Source organism: Oryctolagus cuniculus, chromosome 3 (genome assembly GCF_051225735.1).
Source record: "Oryctolagus cuniculus isolate XC-2025 breed Fujian yellow rabbit chromosome 3, ASM5122573v1, whole genome shotgun sequence".
NCBI lineage: Eukaryota > Metazoa > Chordata > Mammalia > Lagomorpha > Leporidae > Oryctolagus > Oryctolagus cuniculus.
In genome coordinates this window covers 13452465-13477515 of record NC_142869.1, presented here as the reverse complement: position 1 = coordinate 13477515, position 25051 = coordinate 13452465, and the positions used below count along the sequence as shown (strand labels likewise).

Here is a 25051-nt window from a genome sequence, read left to right as displayed (position 1 = left end):
CCTGAAGAAAATGAAAGATTTTTAATTATCAAAGTGCAAAGAGAAGTTCTGAGATTTAATCTAGGGCTTACATAAAGGGAAAGAAAAAAACACGATGCCCCCCCCCCCCTACCCCCAAGCAGGTTGGACCTGACATATGAAAGTAAAGGATAAAACACTTTTCTCATTGCATACAATGTCTTCTGGTTCAAAAGAACACTTAAATACATAAGTTTAAGGAAGACAGAATCTGGTGTAATTGCAAAATTTGCTCTGAGATTATTTCAATTTATATTTAACCTGAGTTATGTACTTTATCATATAAAATTGGTTAATTTTAAATAGTAATGGGATATCATTGCCTTTGGTTTAGTACTGTTGGATTTTTCACTGAACCATTATATTCTTATTCCCGTTTTCTTTGTCCCAGCAATATCAGACTAATATCTTGTATGTTTATGCCGTGCCTTAGCTTTAAATATATGCTTATATGTGTTGCCTCTTTTTTTTTTTCACAGAAACCTACTTGGATGGGCATATATCATGCTCTGTTTCTATGACAGAATAGAGACAAACAGACAAATCAAGTGACTCATTACTGTATAGTGGATTCAAATTACTATATGGACTTCAGGTTCTGAACCCTAATATGGCTTTCTTTCTGTGGTTTAATTAGGTTTGGTTTCTTTATTTTTACCTCCATACTCCTGATTTTGTTTGCTCTTTCATTCGTTCATCCATTTATTTATTCATATGTTTCACTCAGTATAAAATTATCAGCCATTGAATATATACCATTGGCAGAAATTGTTGTTGATGGCAAGAATAAAGCATGTACTTGCAATCCGTAAAGAAAGATTCTCAGGAAATCTACCCAACACTTCATTTAGTGCATGGCCTGGGGACTAAGATCTCAGGTAAATCAAGAGGAAGAGCAATTAAGAATGAGGGCAGAGGGGTTGTCAGGACCCTGTAGTGCATTGATCCACATATAGAGAGGCCAAAACGAGAACAGAGAGGAAGTTGAGAAGCTGTATCTGTGATTTGAGTCTTACTTGAAGATGACGGGAAGCCACTTATGGATTTAAAAATAAAGGCTTGTGTGATCCAATTACAGGGCCAGCTAATTCATTATCATATGAAACCAAGAATAACAGAATTATGAAGATATGAATGCCACCCAAATAACTCACCTCCTAAATGCAGGGAAGAAATATTTGCTCTGCTCTAGTCCATGGAATCTTTCCATCCTTGCAACTAATTAAAAGGTGTTTATAACTGATTATGTCAGCATATAAAAAAAAAAGTGAATTCTGGAGTACCTAGAAAAACAATGTTACACTTTGTTTTTGTTATTTTCAGGAAAAAAAATTCAACACTGGGGCAGATATTTAGCCTGCTGGTTAAGACCCCAGTTAAGATTCCATATCAGAGAGCCTGGTTCAAGTCCCAGCTTTAGCTATTGATTCCAGCTTCCAGCCAATGCTCTTACTGAGAAGCAGCTGGTGAAGGCTCAAGTATTAGGGTCCCTGTCATCCACATGGAAGATCTGGATTGAGTGTCTTGCTCTGGGGTCAACCTGACCAGACAGGTTGTGGGCATTTATGAATGAACCAACAGATAGGTGTTCTCCATCTGATTCTCTTTCTCTCTCTCTCACTCTTCCTGTTTCTCTGCCTCTCAAAAATTTAAAAATCAGCAGCCATAGTTTCAGTGCACCTGTGACAACAGTGCATACTAGAGGAGAAGATGACTTCTGGCTTCAAGGAAGGAACTTGATTTTGGTTGATTCTTTAAAAATGATTCATTATTTATTTGAAAAGGAGAGAGAGAGAGAGAGAGAGAGAGAGAGAGAGAGAGAGAGAAATCCCCTCCCCTGGTGTACTCCCCAAATGGCAGCAGTGGCCAGAGCCATGGTGGTTTGAACCCTTTAGCCAGGAACTCCATCTGGGTTTCCCATATGGGTGGCAGGGGCCCAAACACTTGAACTATTTTTTGCTGCTTCCCCAGGAGCATTAGCAAGGAACTGGATCAGAAGTGGAGTAGTCAGGGCACCTTGCTAGTTGGCTTTACCCACTGAGCCACAAGACAGCCCCTTGGTTGATTTTATATAGTAATGGGATACCATTGCCCTTGATTTAGTACTGTTGGAGTTTTCACTAAACCATTATATTCTTATTCACATTTTCTTTGTCCCTGCAAGGAAGTTTGCTAAAGTTGCTGGAGCAATCTGGAGTTAAGTAATTTGGTGATAAGTATCCTGCCTTGAGCCACATATTGATTTCAACTCAGGGTCTTCTATAATTGATGAGATTTTCTAACTAATTATTATTATATTACCACTTTATATAAATATATTACATGTGCACATGCACATCTTTTTCCTTAAATTTGATTTTCATAAGACACATGCATGGAACATTATACTGTATTCTCTATGGATGCCCTGAACACTACTAATTCAAAAAATGCAACTTGATAGTAATTGCATTCTTGTTATAGAAATTCTGAATTTCCAACTTCTGTTTGATCCTATTGGAGGAACAATAATTAAGCAGCATCAACAACTTAGATAATACAGAAGGTGCCTTCTCCTCACATGCTTCTCGGTAAAACTTTAATCCTACTTGAGAAGCATGAAATCAATGGGCTGGCTTCAGTCCTGACTGCAGAGCAGACCACCGAGCGTTTCACTGCAGGGAGCAGAGCTCCACCCAGAGTTGTCTCAGAGGAGTGCAATCTGCATTGCTTTTAGTCAGCGGCTGTTGACTTTCCTTGGAAAGGCATGTGAATAGGAGTGCAGCAGCAGAACTCCCAGAGAATGCACTTTATGTGTCTGTAAAAAGCCACAGAAGATGTCGCAAAATAGCAGGCCCAGTCTGATTTAGGTCAGGCATATACAGAGACTAGTTCTGGAAGCTGCGTAATCTGAACAGAATAGGAATCAAATAATGTTTCTACTGCCATCTTCTGCCCAAGACAGGAACTACAAAGTCCAAAACTTTTTTGTTAACCTTATGCTCAGTTGAAAACTAGTCAATGTATTTTAGCATATGTGACTGCAAACATAAAAAAGGAAAAGTAATGAAGAAAAATATCTTTTATGAATGTGAAATACACAATTCATATTTTAGGCTGTCTTCACTATTTAAAATATGATTTAGAGTAATATATTCAATTAATACTTATGAGAGATCTGTTTTAATGTTTTTCAGGGTACATTCAGTGGGAGAAGAAAGCAGCATGGCCCCCAATTCTGAAGGGGCAGAGAGTTTCACAAAGGAGGAAAGGGAGGGACAGACGAGAGGAACAAGTTCCCCTGGCAGGGGTGAATAGCAAGACTAACCACCCTCCCAGGCAGGGGGTTTGAGGCCAACAGAAGGCTGTGAAGCAGAGGCAAGGTTGCAAATGAGGCTGCTTGTGCAAGCTGGGCCATGTGCACTGTTGCAAGGAAGCAGTTTGAACATTATTGGTGTAAGCAGGAGGAGCTGAAAGATTAGGTTTATCTTTAAATAATAATAGCTAACATTTCTTGAGATCATATGATGTTCCAGTCACTGTCATAAAATCTTTATGTTTATTATCTTACTTGATTTTTATAATAATCTTATGACATTTGTCTTTTTTTTTTCTTATTTTACCTGTGAGCAAACTGAAGTTCAGCAAAGTCAAGCAAATATCCTTGGTCTCTAAGTGATGAGTTTTGCATGTTGAACTACTGCAGAAGTGTGAACTCAGCTCTGACCTGCTGACTTGGGTCACATGTCTACTCCTGAACCAATCAGTGAGACCAGGAAGATGGGTTGATTGATTGGACAGAACTGAGTCAAGTCATAAGACCACTGTGGGGGCTGAAGTTGATTTCAACCCTTCCTATGGAACCCTAAGACCTGAGATACCTGGTGATATTATTCCCTAAAGGAAAAGCAAATTACCATTCTAGAAAAATAAGAAATAATGGATTCTAGACAGGAAAAATGGTAGATGCTTATTATCTCTACTAAAGTTTATTTAAAAAATTTTTTGCAGTTTTTAACCATGATCAGAATTTTTATTGACAAGTTTTAAAAATGTTAGTAAGTAAAAATACTTGAGTTATGCATAATCCTATCTACATGATTACAAAAGTAAAGCACAAAATGCTGACTGGGAAGGAGGAATGAAAAAAATGACCTTAGTAAACTAGCTCATGATCAATCAAGGGTGTCTTTAGGTCATTTCAATTATTCTACACATTTAATTTATGAGCATCAAAGAAATCAATGAATGAACCTTGGAGCTTACTTCTTACTACAGTTGATGAAAATGTGCCCTGAGTGTTGGGATATCTTCCCTGAGGTCCCACTGGCAGATAATAGCTTTTCATGGACTTTGCCTTGGAGATTTTTCTAGGGCAGCATTTCTCAACTGGTGGTTCCCAGATCTCTTGGAGCTTTAAAAAGGTTTCCAATCATTTTTGCACAGAGGCATGGTATTTCTCCCCGTTTCAATGTTTGTTCTTGAAAGACTCAACTGGAAAATTAATCATATAAAAATTTATCATTTGAAAACTCTTTGAAGACTCACAGACTGCATACAGCTATGGTTCTCAGATTCTGGGCCTCAGTACAATTTTTTGTTTTTAAAATTATTGAGGACAAGCCGGCGCCGCAGCTCACTAGGCTAATCCTCCGCCTAGCGGCGCCGGCACACAGGGTTCTAGTCCCGGTCAGGGCGCCGGATTCTGTCCCGATTGCCCCTCTTCCAGGCCAGCTCTCTGCTGTGGCCAGGGAGTGCAGTGGAGGATGGCCCAGGTGCTTGGGCCCTGCACCCCATGGGAGACCAGGAGAAGCACCTGGCTCCTGGCTCCTGGCTCCTGCCATCGGATCGGCCGCGCTGGCCGCAGCGCGCCAACCGCGGCGGCCATTGGAGGGTGAACCAATGGCAAAGGAAGACCTTTCTCTCTGTCTCTCTCTCTCACTGTCCACTCTGCCTGTCAAAAAAAAAAAAATTATTGAGGACCCCACAAGTACTTTCCTTTATGTGAGCTAAGTCCAACAATGTTTATCATATTGGAAATTAAAATCAAGAATTTAAAAATTATCTAGTTATTAAAAAATAAATACATTACTTTTTTTATTAAATGTCCTTTTTTACAATTTTTTTAACAGGCAGAGTGGACAGTGAGAGAGAGAGAGACAGAGAGAAATGTCTTCCTTTTCCGTTGGTTCACCCCATAATGGCCGCTGCCGCCGGCACACTGCGGCCGGCGCTCGGTGCTGATCTGAAGCCAGGAGCCAAGTGCTTCTCCTGGTCTCCCATGTGGGTGCAGGGCCCAAGGACTTGGGCCATCCTCCACTGCACTCCCTGGCCACAGCAGAGAGCTGGATTGGAAGAGGAGCAACTGGGACCAGAACCGGCGTCCATATGGGATGCTGGTGCTTCAGGCCAGGGCTTTAACCCACTGCACCACAGTGCCAGCCCCAGCACATTTTAAAGAAAAGGGCATCTTAAAGAAAAATAGCTTTATTTTCTAAAAGCATAACAAAATAATATGCAGAACGAGCTTGTTTTACATTTGTAATAATCTCTTTCATGTCCAACAACAACATATAGATTCTCATATCTGTTTTGAACTCAGTCTACTGAGAGATATTGCACATGATGGGAATCTGGTCTTACACAAATGTATAGTTGAAAAAACAGTAATTTTTAGATTATCTTTTTCCTATAGTTTGGATATTCTCCTTAAAACTCTTCCAAAACTCAGTGAGTAGTGGTTTCTTAAAGACTAGTTGTAACATTAGCAGCATGTTTATAAATACATACTCTCTTGTATTAAACTTCATTGGTTTGGGTTTGTATTTGGTACAGTGTCTTTTGACACCATTTGGAACACCCATTTACCATATCAAAGTGCCTGCGTTCAAGTCCAGGATCTGCTTCTGATTTTGACTTCCTGCAAGTGTGCACCCTGGGAGGCAGCAGGCAATGGCTCAAGTGCTTGGATTCCTGCCACCCATAGTTCCTGGCTCCTGGCTTTGGCCTGGCCCAGATCCAGCTGTTGCAGACATTTGGGGAGTGAATCAGCAGGTGGAAAGTCTGTGTCTCTCACTGTCTTTCAAATAATAAAATTTTAAAAAAATGGTATATATTGAATTGTAAAGTGCAGTCTTTTAGCCGTCATGATTTATAAAACCATACGTGTAGAAAATATCATTTAGTTGAATAGTGTGAATCTTCTATATGCTAAAGCATTTCATTATAAATATCAAATATCACATTTATTAATATCAGTGAAGCCTTTAAGGATTAGGATACTTTCCAGCTCACACTGATAGATACAAAGTTTTCAACATTTTAAGTTTTGCTTGAAAGTTCATTTGTCATCATCAAAAATACTGCCAATTGCCTTCCTTGAAGCACTAGACTCACTTCATTCATTTTCAAGAAAATATTTGCCAAATATCTAAGTCTAATGTCATTGAAAATATGTGAGTATCAGCAGTGTTTGGTGCTACTGCTTGTATGTATCTGCTAAGGTGACAGCAGACTTATGCACTGCTTTTGGACATTTAATACATTGTCAACATAGTGAAAAGGCAAATAATATCTTAGAATCTTTTTTAAAAAGATTTATTTATTTATTTGAAGGGTAGTGTTACAGAGAGAAGGAGAGACAGAGAGAAAGAGAGAGAGAGATCTTCCATCCGCTGGTCACTGCCCAAATGGCTACAGTGGCAAAGGCTGTGCCAGGCTGAAGCCAGGAGCCAGGAGTTTCTTCCGGGTCTCCCACACAGGTGCAGGAGCCTAGGGACCTGGGCCATCTTCTACTGCTCTCCCAGGCCATAAGAGAGCTGGATAGGAAGTGAAGCAACCGGGACTCCAACTGGCACCCATATGGGATGCCAACGCTGTGGGCTGAGGTTTAACCCATTGCACAACAGCAGTGGCCCCTAGTATCTTAGAAATTTTATGAAAATAGATTTGATCTTATGCCCCACGCCCACAAGGGTCTTTGAGACCCCAGAAATTGTGCTGTAAAATGAATAAGCACAGCCATCATTGGTGATCAGAATGGAATTCCCTGGCGTGGACAATTTGATCATGTAAAATCTTAGAATAGTCTTATTCCTAGCTTAATATTTTGCTTAATGTGTGTATAGTAGGCAGTTGGTTCAGGGTAAAGAGTAAAGTACATGGCTTTTGAAGTAGAACGTATTAATTAGGATCATAAAAGTTATAAACATAGTCACACTTTCCTCCCAAGATGTTTACTTTTTAATAAACTACAAAAACCAGTGTTATAAAGAAAAAGTGCCTGGGCCGGTGTTGTGGTATGGTTGAGAAAGCCATGGCCTGGGATGCTGGCATCTCATATTAAGTGCCGGTTCTTGTCCCAGATGCTCCACTTCTGATCCAGTTCCTTCCTAATGGCCTGGGAAAAGCAGTGGGAAATGGTACAAGTGTTTGGATCCCACAACCCATGTGGAAGACCTAGAAGAAGCTCCTGGCTTCTGGCTTCCTCCTGGCCCAGACCTGGCCATTGTGCCCCTCTGGGAAATGAACCAGCAGATGGAAGCTCGTTCTCTCTTTCTCTCTCTGCCTCTTCCCTGTCTCTCTGTAACTCTTTAAAGTAAATAAATAAATCTTTAAAAAAATGAAAAAGTGCCATTACTGTTACGGCAGATCTTGACTTTCATTTATTGGAAGGAGATTTTCACATCAGCATGTTGGGGAATAACAGAATTCAAGCCTGGCATTCCCTTTTTCTTATTTAGAAGTAAAATATAACATATGTCAAATTGTTTCTGTCATGCACTCATTCCTAATATCAGGAGCTGAAAAGTTTTGTTGCTTTTATTTATTTCATTTTTGATGCTGTAACACAAAGTGAAAGGATATCTCCATGATGTTATACGGTTGTTCCCAATGTGAAAAATCATCATATGTCTTTGGCTTTTCCTTGTTGAATGATTTTAGAGATAATTAAGGAGCATATTTTACTTGTTAAGTAAAAAAAATGTTGGTTTGTACACATATACTTTAATTTGCTTTTCATGCAACATATTTTTGAAAATAAAAACTTATTTTCATATTCAACTGAAGTGATGAGAATCCTAAGGATATTTCAGATATAAATTACTGTGGAAGAAGCTGTCAAATTTAAAAATTTGTTAATAGTAAAGTGCACTGGGTGCCATGAAGGAAACCAGCTGTACATCGCAGCATCTCGGGCATCCTCATGCAATAAGCAGTAGCATTTATGTACTTTCTACATAAGAAGGTGGGAGATAAGGGAACTCCATATTTTTCAGAGCACGAGGAGGAATAGAGGAATACTACAGTATTCCCAACATGACATGTATGTGTTCCTCTTTCTGTTCTGTACAAAAGCCCCTATAATTCTCTGTGTCAATTGCTGCGTCATGATCTACCCTCCAGTCGCCACCAGTTTTTCTACCATTTAAGTTTTCACCAGAACTTCAGTATTCTCAAGAAGAATTATCAGTTGCACCAGCACCAGTGGTTTTATTATCTGATCCTTCAGGCAATGCTACCATTTCACTGAATGCGAACAGGATATTGAAAGTCTCTCAAAGCTTTGCAAGTGTTGGCTGCCTCCTGAGAGGAAAACACTGCAGAAGCTGGAGGAGAGAGAGAATATATACTTGTGAATCCTGCTCCTTCCTTGCTTCTCCATGGTCACAAGGTGAACGCAGCACTGATAGCAATGTTCAGATTTTTTCAAATCTTTTCAGCACCACAGTCATAATGACTAGGATCAGAACTTCTCAAGAATCTTTGAAAATGCTGTATATTTTTTAAATGTGGCAACAAAATTCTAAAAAACAAAAAGCCACACAAACATTAGTGAATATTTAATTTAAACAGCACAAAATATGGCATGAGGTCAACTTAATTAATTTTAAGCTTAGTATTAAAAGAATTTCATACCATGCCAAACAATCTCTAGATCGTTCAATTCTCCAAAAAATCCAAAATATGTGTAATTATTGTCCAGAAATCCTATATAATCATTAACTGGGTTACTCACAGTCCAATCATTTTAAAGCAGAAATATAAAAATTTATTCAAAATATATGCAGAAAAATATTACATTTACTGTAAGATTTAGGGGCATCTTAATGTTTGTTTCAATGTGTGATGGAACCTTTGAAACACTATAGCCATACAACTATACAGTCCTCTGGAGCTGTGCAAAGATAGTGATTGAGAACAGGCATTTCTCTTTATGAAGGCAGATAAATCCAGTACTCATAATAGTAGGGGATGCTTTGAAGGTTACTATGTAACAACATTGAGGAACACAATCCTGGACCAAAATCCAATTCACGGTAAACAAAAAATAAAAAGTACTTATCTTAAAAAAATCTAAAGCAATGAAAGTTTGTGTCCATTAAGAGCAAAAAATGAGAACTAATGAATATAACCCTGTCCAATATGCATCGTTTAATAAAAGTTTGATGATGGTGGTGAGTGACTGACCAGGAATCATCTCATCATAATGTCTTAATAATGGTTGACTCCAATGAGTTAAAATGAGTGTCTCCTTCCTCCTTTTCTTTCTTTCTTCTTCCCATTACTCCTCCTCCTTCTACTCCTCCTCATCATCGTCTTCATCCTCTGCTGCTGTTACTCCTCCCCCTCATCCTTCTCCCTCCCCTCCTTCTTCTTTCTCATTCTCTTAATCAATTATTGTATTACATGCTTGTTTTTTCTTGTACTCTTTATATTTGATCTTCACTGAAATCGCACAATGTCAAATTTTACTTCTAGAATGTCATGGATAGAGTTTTCAAAAAAAAAAAAAAAGATTCTTTTCCTTAGATAAAATAAGAATGGATGTCTTCATAGTTAAACTCCTGCTGATGATTTTTCTGGGAGGAGGAGAGCTCTTAGGTTGCTTTACAGACAGATGCCTATTTTCAGACTTGCCAAAGTTATGACAATTTTATATTACAATATAGGCACAAAAATAATGAAATGAACCAATAACTTGGTTTTCATCATGAGAATTGTGAATGGCCTTGTGTCCAGAAAACACTGGGGCTCAAAATCAAAGAAGAGTCTAGGGAGAGGGCAGAGCTACAGGAATCTATATGTAATTCAAGAGGGAAAAGATTAGTTTAAACACCACAAGAATGCTGTTTTCTAAGGGATCAAATGCAGAGAGAAAGGATGAGGCAACAGAGATATGGCCAAAAGGACACAGAGAGAAAAGAGGTGAAGACATTCATGAGAGAGAATATAGTCAACTTCATGAAATGTGGAAGCAAAGATTAAAAGTATCTGTGCAATACATATTCAAGTGTGTGTGTACATGAGTGTGTACAGGGGAGGGGACAGCCAACATTCACTAAAAATACTTGTTAATTGCCAGGCATTTTCCTCTGAACTTTCCCTGTAATTTTTTTTCTCCTTTTTTGCCTACCATTAACTCAGTACTTCTCTGCTCTTCTGCATAATAGGATATTTCATTATTTCTATTACTTTACGACATATAAAGAATAAAAGGAATGAAACTAGATTGTGAAATTCTTTTGACTTCTGTGTAGGTTAAAATATTCCTGTGGATCCAAAGTCATTCCCTCTGCAGCTTTTGTCACCTACTTAACTCCACTGGCAGGTGTTGAATACTGCAGGTTCCTTAGGGTCTTGCCCTCCTTAACTCTCTGGAACACAGTGGATACTCTTGATAAATATGTCAGGGTACTTTGTACTTCTCCTTTCTACACATTGCCCAATTTTCAGCAAATAATTTTAGGTTTATTATCTGTGTCCACTGATAAAATATAATTTCATTTGAATACAGGCAAGGCAATTGCTATCTTCCTTATGTCCATATCCTTTTGTAACTTGTGTGGTGCATTGCATTTGGCAGGTCTTTGATAAGTATTTGCTGAAGGTACAAAGAATAAATAAACTTTGCAAGTTTTACCATCCACAAACAACATAGAACTGTCCCTTCAAGGCATGTTGGTTCCTCCAATAAATGCTCTTCTACTGCCCTATCTGTAATCCCACCAAGAGGGTTCATCGCATTGGCAATGACATCACTAAGCACATCACTTGTTATTTAATGTCTGTTCCTAGATAGACTGAACTTTCACAGGCAATGATGGATTTTGGTCACTACTGTCAATGTTCTGGCTCACAGTAGGTATTAAATAATGTAATGGTCTTATAAAATAGCTTTTAAATTTGAAGCAAATAGATATTAGTTAGGGATGTCTTACAGTGAAACATGATAAAAGTAGTCATGGAAGAAAAGAAGGAAGGGTGGATTTGGAGAGGGTTGGTAAGATATTTTATGATGCATGAGTCCTGTGGACCAAAACTGAATCATAAAGCATCAAAAGTAATCATGTTGCTTCCTTTTCCCTTCATGTGATATTCTTGCTCCAGTAATTACACCACAGAAACCAATCTTAAAGGGGGTGCAAGGGCAAAGGAATGAGGAGACTTGGCATCTGGAGATTTGTTCATTATTCTCCAGGAGTCGAAGTATCCATAGGCTCCTGTTAAGACTCAGTTGTGGTGAACTTGTTTCATCATCTGCCAATTATTAACAAACATCATAAATATCTTGTACAGTTCTAAAACTTGTAGCAAAACAAAACGAAACAAAACAGACCAAAATCCATTTCATCATTGCAGATGCTGCTTGGCTAATATTTTATCTTTGCTCCTTATTCACAGAACCTAAAGTGAGCTGCAAATTAGGCCGGTCTGCGTCCACATCAGGTGTGCCTCCTCCATCAGTAACTCCTCTCAGGCAAGCCAGTGACCTGCACCAGAGCCAGGTACCATCATCGTTAGCCAATCGTGATTGACTTCCTGTGATGCCACATGCCAAATGCTTCCCACCTCTGTCTGTCGTGTGTTGCTGTAGACAACTTTTGCATTTGCTTTTATTTCTCTATGTGTGTATGGGTGGGAGGGGGGAATTTTAGCAGTCTGTGTTCTCATCCAAAAAGGAATCTTTTTCTTCCTTGTGACTGGTGAAACTTTGTTTGCTGTTATCAAATCGTTTTTGTCTCTGGTTTCCATCATTCTGTAATATAAATGTAGTAAACTTGTATTATATGTATTGACTTAGTGGTTATTTTTAAAATTTTTTCTCTCTTCCATGTTTTGTGTACTTTTATACCGTCTCTGAAAATTTATCAATATTTGATAAATTTACCTACTTTGTTTTATGTAAATTTCTTTTTAAATGTTTTGTCCACAACATTTGGGCAGATGTTGTCAATGAATTTGTATATAACTTTTAGCTTTTATCCTATTATACTGTAATATTTGTGGCAGTTTTACTTTTATTTTTATTTAGCTTGGAGCATGGTTGTAAGACACTCTGAATATTGATGTCCTTATGCATATTCATATGCCAATTCATTTGGATTGAATATGGCAGCTAGTCTTTCTTCTTTCTTAGGCCATAGAGACAAGTTGCCTAACCAGATAAGCCAGATATTTACCCAAAACTGTAGATGAATAAGCCAACTTTTAAATAAATCTCTTACACCAACAATACCAGAAGTGTTATCAGAAAGGGAATGTAAGTGTTCATGCATGGTAAATGAGATCTCTATAATCACTTGGAGAAAAGAGACCAGAAATAAAGTCATAAGCTAAAATATCATTTAATCCTTTACAGTAAAACATGTTGCTGTGATGTTCATATGGGTGCATGATTGTGAATGGGAAATTCAGTATGGGAAAGATCGTTACGCATAAATGTCTTCTCTGTAACTTGTCCAATGGAATTCAATCCATTGACTTAATCTGGGAGGATTAATTGTTGTTGCTGTTAAGTATCATAGGTGTTAAATGGGATAATGTCATCCTGGAGTGATTTCTCTCTGCTTCCCTTAGCCTTAATCTTTGCCTTCATGAAACTATTCTGAAATACTAAATTACAGAACTAGTGATGAAACCTCTGTCAGAACTGCCTGTTAGTTAATTAACAGATTTCATATTGATTAATTATTTTAATTGTCAGGCTACCCTAAAAAACATAACTAAGCAGAATAATTGCATTTTTGATAGTGAGAGACATTCTACTTCTTGGTATTCTTTTCTGGCTTAAATATGCACAGGCTTTGATTTATGAGTCTTTGAGGTGTCTACAAACACAAGAAATGAAAGACTTCTCTCAAAGATATCTGAAGTGTCACTTAGCCTTTCTTGTGTCTTAATTTAAAATGTTAAATGCCTTTAAAACTAAATGTAGCCAGCTTAAATAGCTTTTGGATATAAAATAGAAACAATAAAACACTGGGTGAATAAATAATAACACAGCCTCACTAAGATAAAAGCCACCTTCACTGATTAAAGCTGCTGCAAAAATATCTAAAACTGAAAAACACTGGATATAGAAAGAAGAGAATTTTAGGAAATTGGTAGAGTTTTGCATTAATATAATCAATCTTCCAGGTATACAATCCTTGCTGTGACCACACCCTCAGAATCCCACAGAAGTTTTGTGTGTGTTTTTTTTTGTTGTTGTTTTGTTTTGTCTTTATAGTTATTTCATCCTAAGACCTTTCAATTCTCAATGGAAGTGGGTCACTAGGGAAATTTCCTGAACAAAGGACATTATTATCTGCACTATCAACTCTGCTCATCTAATGGGATGTTCTTCATTCTTCAAAATATTTCAACATCAGAAAACACTTCACACTCCTTGTATGTTATTCACTTCCTTTCCTATTTTCAGAAGTTTTGGCACAGCCAAATCATAATACATGAGCTGTCTGGGCTATGAGTTAGAATGAAGCTAGCTGGCTGCCAGGTCTCTCTTCTGTGGCTTATGAGCAGCTGCAGTACATATTATTCCTATATGCATATGTATAACTGAAATCAACCTTGTTCTGTATTCCTATGACCCAGTACTCAACTGAAATCATCAAATACTTATTGCAGTGCCCCTTTTCACATAATTCTCACACCCTCAACCATATATTTTTACTGAGATATCTCAGTATGTCACCTCTCTGTGCTCAGGAATGCAAATCAATGGTAAATGATACTTAACTCGATTGAATCTAAGGGTGAATATTGATATACCAACCAGGATATGGAACACTAGCTTTATCAAACAAGTCATCACCCTGGTCACTTTTGAAGCAGTTTTTCCAACACCAGGATTCCCATGTGTTACTAAAACCCAAAACTCTTAACATAAGATTAACAGGCTTTTTACTAGAAAGTCATGGAAAACTATGTGATCTACTTAATCACACCCTTCCCCTTCTGCCCTGAAAAAAATAAACCTAAAAACAATTGCAGTGATGCTAGTCTATTGAGGAAGACCGTGCCCTTCAGCCACAATATGGGACACTACTCTCCCATCACAGAAATGTGTTTCTCTTCAGATTGTTGTTGACAGTCTATCCTTTTGAGATTTCTCAGTCTTGACTTCACGTCATGATTGGAGTTTTTAAAAAGTGTTGCAGGTAAAGTTAGCTGGAAATGCTGGACATTACTCCAGCTGAGATTCACCAAGTGACTGACTTCTACCCATGGAAGCCTAGAGTCAGCAGTGACTGACTGACCCCAGAAGATTATGAGGCAGATTCTGGCCCACCAGCAGAGTTTGTACATAAACAACATTTGAATATAAACATTTACTTGACATTGCAATCTGCTCTAGCTTCAGTTAACTACAGCAGACACATGATGAACAGAAAGGCATACACTCATTTAACCGGGATTTCAAAATCCAGAAGAAAAATAGGAAGCTGGAGAAAGAAGAATGAGTTGTAAAGCATTTAGACTTTGTTACAGAATATGTATTATTTTCTGAAACTCACCAGATTTTGTTCTTTCTTAATTTTTCCTAGATATATAGAGTAGCTATGGAGTGATCTGAGGCATTTCCTTGGACTTTTATTGCACTGCAACTGTGTGTTTCAACATTAGCCATAATGCAAATCTTTGGCAATCAGACTGCATATCTGTGCCTTTTATTAGAAAGTTAATTTATTTTCGTAATTGTAAAGCATTGAAGTCATCTATTGAGCAAAGAGCACATACCACTTCCTCTTTTTTTTTTTTTTTTTTAAGATTTACAGAGTTACAGGGAGAGGTAGAGACAGAGAGAGAGAAAGGTCTTCCATCTGCTGGTTCACTCAAATGCCTGCAATTGCCAGAGCTGAGCAGATCCAAAGCCAGGATTCAGGAGCCTTCTTAGGGTCTCCTATGTGGGTGCAGGGGCTCAAGGACTTGGGCCAACCTCTGCAGCTTTCCCAGGCATGTCAGCAGGAGCTGGATGGGAAGTGGAGCAGCGTAGACTCCCACCAGTGCCCATAGGAGATGCCAGGGCTACAGGCCGGGGCTTTAACCTGCTTTGCCACAATGCCAACCCTGCCATTTCCTCTTTTTTCCCTTCTGTAATAGAGTAGAAGCCATATGCTCAGAAGGAAAGCAAGCAAGAACTTTTAGACACAGAGAACAGGTTCATGTGATTCTCCCATTCCAGATAAGAGCAGACCTCTCTGTTCAGTGACCACTGTGGGGATGATGGCATCTATAGCCTTGCTGTAGTTGGTGAAGGACTAGCAACTGGAGCATGGACTTTAAAATATAAAAATCATGCTTTCCTTTAAGGCTGCAGCAGCCAGCATGTGTCTCCAAACAGAAATGCAGATATCCTCAGATGGGTGTTCCCAAGAAAATGAATTCTTTGTTTTTTGGAAGGAAGGAGATGAAAGTCCCACTATCAACTACCCCCCAAAACAAACACACACACCATATGTTTTTAGATAGTGTATCCCTATGTCACTTCAAGGAATTACATAGCTAGCACTGAGCCACGTATTGAAAGCTCATCTTCTCTATGATGCTTGTTTATTTTTGTAAACTGGATTATCTGCCTCATTTATTTGAGGGAGGAGGAAAACAAGACCATTGATAATTTCCTTTGGACATATATTCCAATGATTGATACACCAGAATCTCCTTGGAAGCCTATATACAGTGCCTTGACCTTGACCTCTGGAGTCATCATTTCTTGCTTTGTGATCCTGTCTGCAATGATACCTGTGTCCTTACTACCTAGGACAGGCCTCACTCAGCCCAGGCCCTTTTGAAATCCATTCATTTGAAACATAGGGAAGGAGAGAGAGAGAGAGAGAGAGAGAGAGAGAGAGAACAGACCCATCTGCTGGATCACTTCCCAAATATCTGTAATATCAGGAGCCAGAAACTCAACCTAGGTCTAGGTCTCCCATGCTGGTAGGTGGCAGGGACATAACTTCTTAAGCCATTATCTGCTGCCTCCCAAGGATATGCATTAGGAGGCTGGAGTCAGAAGGAAGAGCTCAGACTCAAACCCAGGGACTCTGCTATGGACCATGGATGCCTTAATCACCATTTTCACTGCAGCCTGCCCTCCTAACTACCACCCCCAGTCACTTTTGAATACTTATGGTCACAATTCAAGTTAAGACCATTTACTTTCAACTAGCCCCTTCAAAATTATTTATTTTATTTATCAAAACATTTGTTTTGATGTAGCCCTCTGATCCACCTTCTGCTTGGTGAGTTCCCTCCAGTGTTTTGAGAGAAGAATTGGTCGTCTTTTCCTGTGAACTGTACCCCTCCCTCTTCATGCCAGCACACCAGCCAAAAAGGCTGGAGAGAGAAAGAATGTGCCAAGGAATCTATAGCTTCATGTGTGTTCAGAGTGTGTTTCTGGACATGCCAAGGTGTCAAAACTATTTTCTATGAACTTAAAAAAAAAGAAGATAAATAAGAACTTGTGGTTAGTATATGGGATGAATTAGGTGAAGGGCTTAGATGTATTGCTATGCCATTTTCTGGTATAGTATGGTTCCCTTATTGACTTAACATCACCCTCTCAATACATATTCTCTTTATATATATCCTTAGTTTTTTTTTTTCTTTCTCATACAATCTGATTTTGCTCCTGTTTCTTAGTCCTTAGCACTTCCAGAGTACAGGAATGTTTTGACTTGTCGACAGCCTTTGCAAATCTTTGAGAAAATCCCTGTTCTTTCTCAGGGTCTGTGTGAGTTCTGGGATTTCTTTTGACTTTCTATACAGTCAGGACCTTGACACGTAAAATGTACATAGAAGAGACTAAGAGGAAGCCTTAGGACTAGGAGAGACATCAGAGAGTCCTACATTAAAATATGAAATGCAGAGACACAGACAGGAAATCCAATTTCATCGACTCAGTGCCAACCCTCGTCTTCAAATCATACTACCTTAAAGGCCGTGTTCTCATTTGGCTTTGCCTTGAGTAGAATAAAGTAGGGAAACAAAAACAAAACCCGAGGCGGGGGTAGGGGAAATCTGAACCTCCCTGTCAATTTTTCTGTGATCCTAAAACTGCTCTCAAAAATGAAGTGTACAAGCAAAACTTAAGGCAGAGAAGCCTTAAGTCTTTTCAGAAATCTCAGCTACCATTGATGTGACAATGGCTGATTCTGTCCTGGTTCTGTAAGCTCTAGTTCAGCCCGATGTGCTGTTGACTTAGGATGTTTGTTACAACACTTCCTGTTCTCTTTTGCCTGAATATTTTAAGTGCTTCCCATCACAGGCTAAGCTTCTGTGGTGGATGGAAAAAAACTATAGTGAGAAGGGGAGAACCACTAAGATATAGTTATGGAGCCTACACCACACTGATTCAATGAGACAAAGAGGACTTTCTCTACCATATGTTGCTGAAGTGTTGAGAAAATTGTTATTATTATTTTTGAGACTGTGATATTCCAATTCCTCTGTTTCTGTGGCTTGAACTGAGAAAACATTCTACATCCCCTTTGTACATTTGCACAGTTGGTTCGATTGTGTGCTTACAGTTTTATCATATGATGGGAATGGAAGTAGAGCAGAACAGGGCATACAGGCAACCAGCAAAAGTTGAACTCACTTCACAAACCCACAGCCTCCTTCTCACTACCACAGAGCTTCTGTTGGGCTGTGCTACAGATTTTACAAATGGATCTCATAGTTTGCTTCCATTGGCATTGAAGCCAACCTGACATATGCTTCCAAATGTGGAGAAACCCAATAGGGGGACTTGGAAAATCCCCATTAAGCTCCCAATGCAATGTCAGCACACCTTGAGAAGTGTTTACCTGTACCAGCATCCAATTGTAAAATAAAGCATTATGTTGAAAAAGATTATGTTGCAAAGAAACTATGATGATCTGTTGTAATAATGGTATTTACCAAAGAGTTTGGATCCAGCATTGTGAAATGTGGAATAAGTTCTTGCAAAAGATAAGAATGCCAATGGCTAAACTGATCTGTTGCCGTGTATGATGGCATAAGTGCATTAAAATAATGCAAGTGAAAAAAATAAAAAAGTATTATCATCTGTGTGCTCTCTATAGTCTTGTCTCATGGGTTTATAAAAATGTTATAGGCATCAATTGTGGAACTCTTAATGAGCTTTAATTAGTGCATGTAAAAAGAAGTTTCATCATGCACTTTAAATAGCTGAATCCATGAATCCAATAGTATAGGAAATTAAATGTTGTAACTGTTTGATTTCCACTGTATGTGAAGAATTCAGGTGGCCAGACGTCAGACCACTTTTACAAACAACTTCAGTATGGGCTGGACCATTTTGACCTATTACTTAGCTATTGAATGTTTATTAACTTTCATATTGTTCAAGTGGCAAAATGTTCATCCAGTGTTCTCATGAATAATCTCTCAGTAACTATATTATTGAATTGAATAAAACAAAAAAAAAGCATTCCAGCTTCCAATAATCTTGCCTTATATCCTCTTGGAGTAGGAGAGAGTGCATCATAGGATGGTATTCCCTGAGAAGTCTTGAATCAATCCACAAATGGGTAGGGTTTGCAGCAAAGGCCTCTGGGCTTCTGGGACTATCTGAATCTCAGTGTTGTGCCAGTCCCTGTGAGTGTCACTGACTTCAGCTTCAGAGGTTAGAGTTGTCAACTTAACCCACCAAGACTATGGGTAAAGTGTCAAGTAGCTGAAGCCATGAAGCAGAGTTCTTTAAGAGCACAGAAGGAACAAGACATTCTGGCTTCTCAGGTGAAGTTGGCATTATGAAAATCTTGCCCATCTGTGGGCATCTCAGAGGTGCTTCTTGTGTGATAGGACTGTGCCCAGGGGATACCTGCAGTCCTATCCAATTGGTTGGTCCTACTATCCTGCAGGACCAGGTGAGGTTACATACAATGTCTTAGGTTTGTCCTTATGAAGTTTCAGAGCCCACAACCTTAACTACTTGGCAGAATTTGGAAGAAATGAGAAATGAATGGGATCCTGACTCCACTTCTTAGCAGCTGTGTGGCCGTGATAGCCTTGCTCAACTTCTGCTGGGTCAATGGGGGCCCTGTGTGGCTGTTGTTGGGATTAATGAAATCATATGCGTGTGTAAAGTCCCAGACAGACCTTATGTGCTGCAAAAATGGTGATTCTTTTTCCCCTCCCTAATTGCTTATCCTTCTTCTAAGAATTTCAACTTTCCTTTTGCTGGAAAAATTTGAGGAGAGTCACTATAGTTGGTGGTATTCCAGAGGGGGAGAGCATAGGGGGAATGGCTTCATCCATGCCAGGACCACTGCCCTTGCTGAGAACTGTGAGTGCATGGGGATAATGGAAAGGAGATGTTGTTAGGCAGCTTTACTGCCATGCTCCAAGTTTTCTATAGAAGTGAACCTCATTGCACGCCTCTGGGGAAGACTGGTTTCTGCCACCTGTCCTTGGTCAGTATACCACTAGATCTGGTTATGTTCATTGTTCCTTCTCTCACAAATAAACATTTACTCAGTTATTTCCCACGCATTAGGAAGTCTGTATCTGTCATGTCTCACCTTGTAGGTCTCATGTGTAAGCTTTGAAAAAAATCAGCCACAGGCATCATTTCAGAAATGCCAGTTCACATGCCCTCTAATATTACTTTCCTATTTAAATTAAGGCATGAAGAACTGTAATGAAATGCTAAGTAAGGCCTTAGAGGAAGCATTCATGTGTGAGGGTCAGGACAGAAGATATAGTCAGTCACGCAGAATGAATTTTTGCCAACTTCATCATTTACTTAAAACTCCCTCAGGCCAATTTTTAATTTTTTTTGAGATATGAACAAGCATACACATTATAAAATGTATTCATCTTACTGTTGAAATGAGTATCTGCCTCTAGATGGGGCTGGCTGACTCAGTTTGGGCAAAGGAACAAAATATTAGCTGGATTCATGGCGCCACCTTGTGCCTATAGTACACATTGTTACTTGTACTCCAAAACAAATAAAACACCTAAGACAGAGAAGATAACAATGTTTGGGATAATAGGCACAATGTTTCTAGAAATCCAGGGTAGATTTTTATGAAGTTCATTCTGTATCTTTTTCCATCACTTTGGCCTTGCAATTTTAGGCCATCTAGTTTCACACAGATCTTTTTTTACATTTTTCTAGAGAGGGAAATAATGAACGAGAGCCAGTGACCTCTGAGTGCTCTGCATTACTTACGAATAGATGCAGCTCTTTTCACTCAGATTCCTGCCACTTTCCATGTATTGTGATTTCCTTAACCTAAGCCTGAATCTCCAGGAAAGGGAATCTTTATACCTTTTTGGTAGACGGAAAGAAAAAGAGCGGAAAAAGCTTAACTAGCAAAATGGGAGAATTCCTTCATGATTTTGGTTTGTCATTAACATGTTTGAAATACAGAGCTTAAGATCCTTTGTTGCAAAGAGTAGTGTCTCTAACTAGTGGGGCAATTTATTTCCAACTGAAATTGTATGCAGTAGGCATGGGTGTTCATGCTATGTTAATACTGACTCAGAGTTGCATTACTCTTTACTCAAAGCCGTAAGTACACTTGCACTGTGAGTGGCTCCCTCAAGAAGCATGACCTATCTGTAGTTTTCCCTCCTGGCTCACCACCCAACACATGTTTGTTTATTCTGTGCTGCAAATGCACATTATCCTTGAATTTTAACATATCAACCTAAATGAAAGAAATTTCTAAAGTAACTTTTTTATTATTATTATTTTTATTTGACAGGTAGAGTCATAGACAGTGAGAGAGAGACAGAGAGAAAGGTCTTCCTTCCATTGGTTCACTCCCCTAATGGCCGTCATGGCTGGCACTGTGCTGATCTGAAGCCAGGAGCCGGGTGATTCTTCTTGGTCTCCCATGCAGGTGCAGGGACCCAAGCACTTGGGCCATCCTCCACTGCCCTCCCGGGCCATAACAGAGAGCTGGCCTGGAAGAGGGGCAACCGGGACTAGAACCCAGGGTGCTGGAGCCGCAGGCGGAGGATTAGCCAAGTGAGCCATGACGCCAGCCTAAAGTTACTTTGGTTGAGGGTTTATTGTATGCTTGGCATAGTAATCAGAACGTTACCAGTTTATTTTCACAGGATATTAAAGAAGTAGGTAATAAAAACCCCCATTTCCCTGATGAATAAACTGAGGCTGGAGAATCTCTGCTGCCTGAACGGTCTGTCAGTTAGTAAGGGACTATATACACATGATGTTTACTACCACGTGGTCTTAGATCCTAAGCCAGAACTTCCTGACATACATGTATAGCTACCTATCTGAATTTATTTCTTCTTAAAATTCACTCCCCTTCACTTCATTCATCCATTGAAATAATCACTCTTTGACTTTCTAGGTCTTGCCTTTGAATTTTCATAGGTTAAAAATTTCCTAGGAAAGTGTAAGTTCAACTAGGATTTCAACTAAGCAGGTTGCTACCAAACAGGAAGCTCTCCAAGGGTGAGATGGGGCTAGAATGCATTCTTGGACGAAAGCTCAATGCTACTGATTGTATTATTCTCATAGACCATAGATATTCACATTGTGAGAAATCCGCCATGCCATTGTACGTGTTACACATTTGTGTGTGTTTGTACACATATACAGGCCTGTGAACACCTAACTTTTTCCTCATTCTGGAAAGAAAACACACCCATTCCCACACATGCACACATAAATACCATCTTCTAGAGTACTGGTGTAGATTTAAGCAACAACATGGGAAAGACAAAGAATGTGTTCACCAAGATTTAACTGGTTTCTGGGCTTTCACAGCAGTCCTGTGAATAGACAATTTAAAGGGAGAAAAACAACTATACTGTCACTTCAAAGCACTTGTTTTCTAAAGTAAATGCTGCACTAGAGCCAGTTAATAATCCCTGGTTGTCAGTTATTCTGACAGGGATGGTATTTGGTATCTAGAATGCTACGTTTAATGACTTAGTTCTCAGAAAATGAGGAAATTATTTGAAGGACCAAAAGGTGTCAAGAGTAATCCTATCCAACCCAATCGACTTTGCATATGAAAGGGATACAAAAGCATTTCAGCAGAAACCAACAGCCAGCATTGCTAATCTTTCAAGGTGCATTGCAGGAAGGGTCCCTGTCTGAGCTGTCACTTGTCTGATATATCTAAGTAATGAAACCCTTGGAGAAGTGATGCGGGTACATCTGATGATCAGGTTCATGGCCATGTGGAATTTCCAAGTATGTTGATTTCTACATACATGTGAAATAAGATAATGAATATTAAAGCATATTTCAAACTAGAATGACTAAAGGCAAATGCTTTATTCAATTATTCAATATTCAAAACATGGATTGTTTCTAGAATTTTTTTTTTTTTTTAAGCAAAGCAGTGTCAAGCACTGTCTCTCACCTCACAGAATGCATGCTGCTTTAGGGAAAGGAATACAAGCACTGGACAGGAAAGCAAAAGGGAGGGAGACTGGGGCCACTCCAGCATCTTTATGACTTGGGTTTCCTTGTCTTCAGTCCAACTACACTTTGCAAGATGATCATGCATATTTTACAACAGCTCAGTATCTTTCACCCATTTCCCCAACTGTGGTCTTCTCTCACCCACTTAGCCATGGATTCACTCTTTTTGTCAACAAGAGAGTGATCATGTGCTGGCATCACCCATGCAAAGTCCTGTACATGCTGCCCATTGCCTATAGACTGGGAGACAAACTACTTTGCATGAATTTAAACACCTAATATGACCTGGGCCTACCCTTCCTGTTCGACTTCATTATTTATCACTTGGTACTATCTACTTGCTATACCTAATTCCCATCTACACACCCACCTGTTTTTCTTTTCCCTCATTTTATTTCTTTAAAAATTTGAAGGCAAACAGATTTCATGTTTTTCATATATACAGATTTAGGAACATAGTGATACTTCCCATCCCGCTCTCCTTCCCACCTATACTCTCACCCTTCCTCCTCTTTGCTCTCTTATTCCCTCTCTTAATATTTACAATGATCTACTTTCAGTTTACTTTATTGTCTTAAGATTAACCCTACAGTAAGTAAAGAGTTTAAGAAATTATAAGAAGAAAAAATAACTGTTCCTCAAGGGTAGAGACGAGAGCTGTAAATAATCATCAAATCTCAAAATGTCAATTTCACTCCTCTGTAGTACATTTTTTGGTACTCTATTCATTACCACAGATCAGGGGAAATATATGATATCTGTCTTCCAAGTATTGACTTATTTCACTAAGTATAATGGTTTCCAGTTGCACCCATTTTGGTCCAAAAGACTGGATTTCATTATTTTTTATAGCTGAGTAGTATTCTATAATGTATATATGCCACATTGTTTAAAGGCTTATTTATTTACATGAGAGGCAGAGTTACAGACACAGAGGCCTTTCCTCTACTATTTCACTCCCCAAATGGACACAATAGCTGTAGCTGGGCTAATCTGAAGCCAGGACCCAGGAGTTTCTTCCAGGTCTCCCACATGGGTACAGGGGCACAAGAACCTGGGACAACTTCCATTGTTTTCCCAGGCCATAAGCAGAGAGCTGGATTGGAAATGGAGCAGCTGGGATGTGAACTGGTGCCCATATGGGATGTTGCATCATAGGTGGAGGCTTAACCTACTATAGCACAGAGCCAGTCTCTACTACATTTTCTTTTTCCAGTCATCAGTTGATGGACATCTGGGTTGATTCCATATCTTAGCTATTGTGAATTGAACTTTAATAAACATGGGGTATAGATAACTCTTTTATATGCTGATTTCATTTCCTTTGGGTATATTACTGGGAGTGGGATGGCTGAGTCATATGGTATATCTATTTTCAGCTTTCTATGGTATCTGCATACTGGCTTCCACAATGGCTGTACTAGTTTTCATTCCCACCAACAGTAGATTAGGGTACCTTTCCCCCCACATCCTTGCCAGCATTTATCATTTGTTGATTTCTGTATGAGAATCATTCTAACTAGGGTGAAGTGAAACCTCATTGTGGTTTTGATTTTCATTTCCCTGATGGCTAATGATCCTGAGCATTGTTCCATGTATGTGTTGGCTATTTGAATTCCCTCTTTTGAAAAATGCCTGTTCAAGTCTTTTGCCCATTTCTTAACTGGATTATTTGTTTTGCCGTTGTTGGGTTTCTTGAGCTCTTCTTAGATTGTGGATATTAATCCTTATCACAAGAGACCCTGGATAGCTAAAGCAATCTTAAACAATAAAAACAAAGTGGGAGGCATCACAATTCCAAGTTTCAAGACATATTATAGGGCAATTATAACCAAAACAGACTGGTATTGACACAAAAATAGACATGTAGACCAATGGAACAGAATGGATACCCAAAAATCAATCCACACACCTACAATCCACTAATATTTGATAAAGGAGCTAAAATCAATCCCTAGAGAAACAAATCTCTTCAAAAAATGGTACTGAGAAAATTGGATCTCTGCATACAGAAGTATGAAAAAAGACCCCTACCTTATACCTTTTCTCTCATTTATAAATGCTCCAGGCATACTGCCAAGAGTATCGTATCTCTTCCCTCTCTCTGGAACACCTTCCCTAGTCAAGGGTTACTTGACAAACTATTGTTTATCCTTCAAGTCTGGGATCCATGTATTCCATTTGTAAGCATGTCCCAATTCTCCCTATTCCCATCTCTCTCCTATATCTAACCACGTAAAACTAGGAGGAACCTTATTTTTCATATCAGTATGGAACGTTGTCTGAAGGATGTGATCTTCTGCTTTGTTACCCAGAAAAGCAGTTTTGCGAAAGTCAGGTTGAGTA

The 25051-nt window shown here is 39.0% G+C and overlaps 1 protein-coding gene across 2 annotated transcripts in view; it reads left to right on the top strand.

Annotated features, from left to right (window-relative positions):
* Positions 1–25051, top strand: part of NYAP2 (neuronal tyrosine-phosphorylated phosphoinositide-3-kinase adaptor 2) — a 346323-nt gene that overhangs the window by 242772 nt on the left and 78500 nt on the right. For both annotated transcript variants that reach the window (XM_089328956.1, XM_002712507.6), the window contains one exon: positions 11683–11786. In XM_089328956.1, the coding sequence (XP_089185082.1) occupies positions 11683–11786 (104 nt within the window). The remainder of the gene's footprint in view (positions 1–11682; positions 11787–25051) is intronic.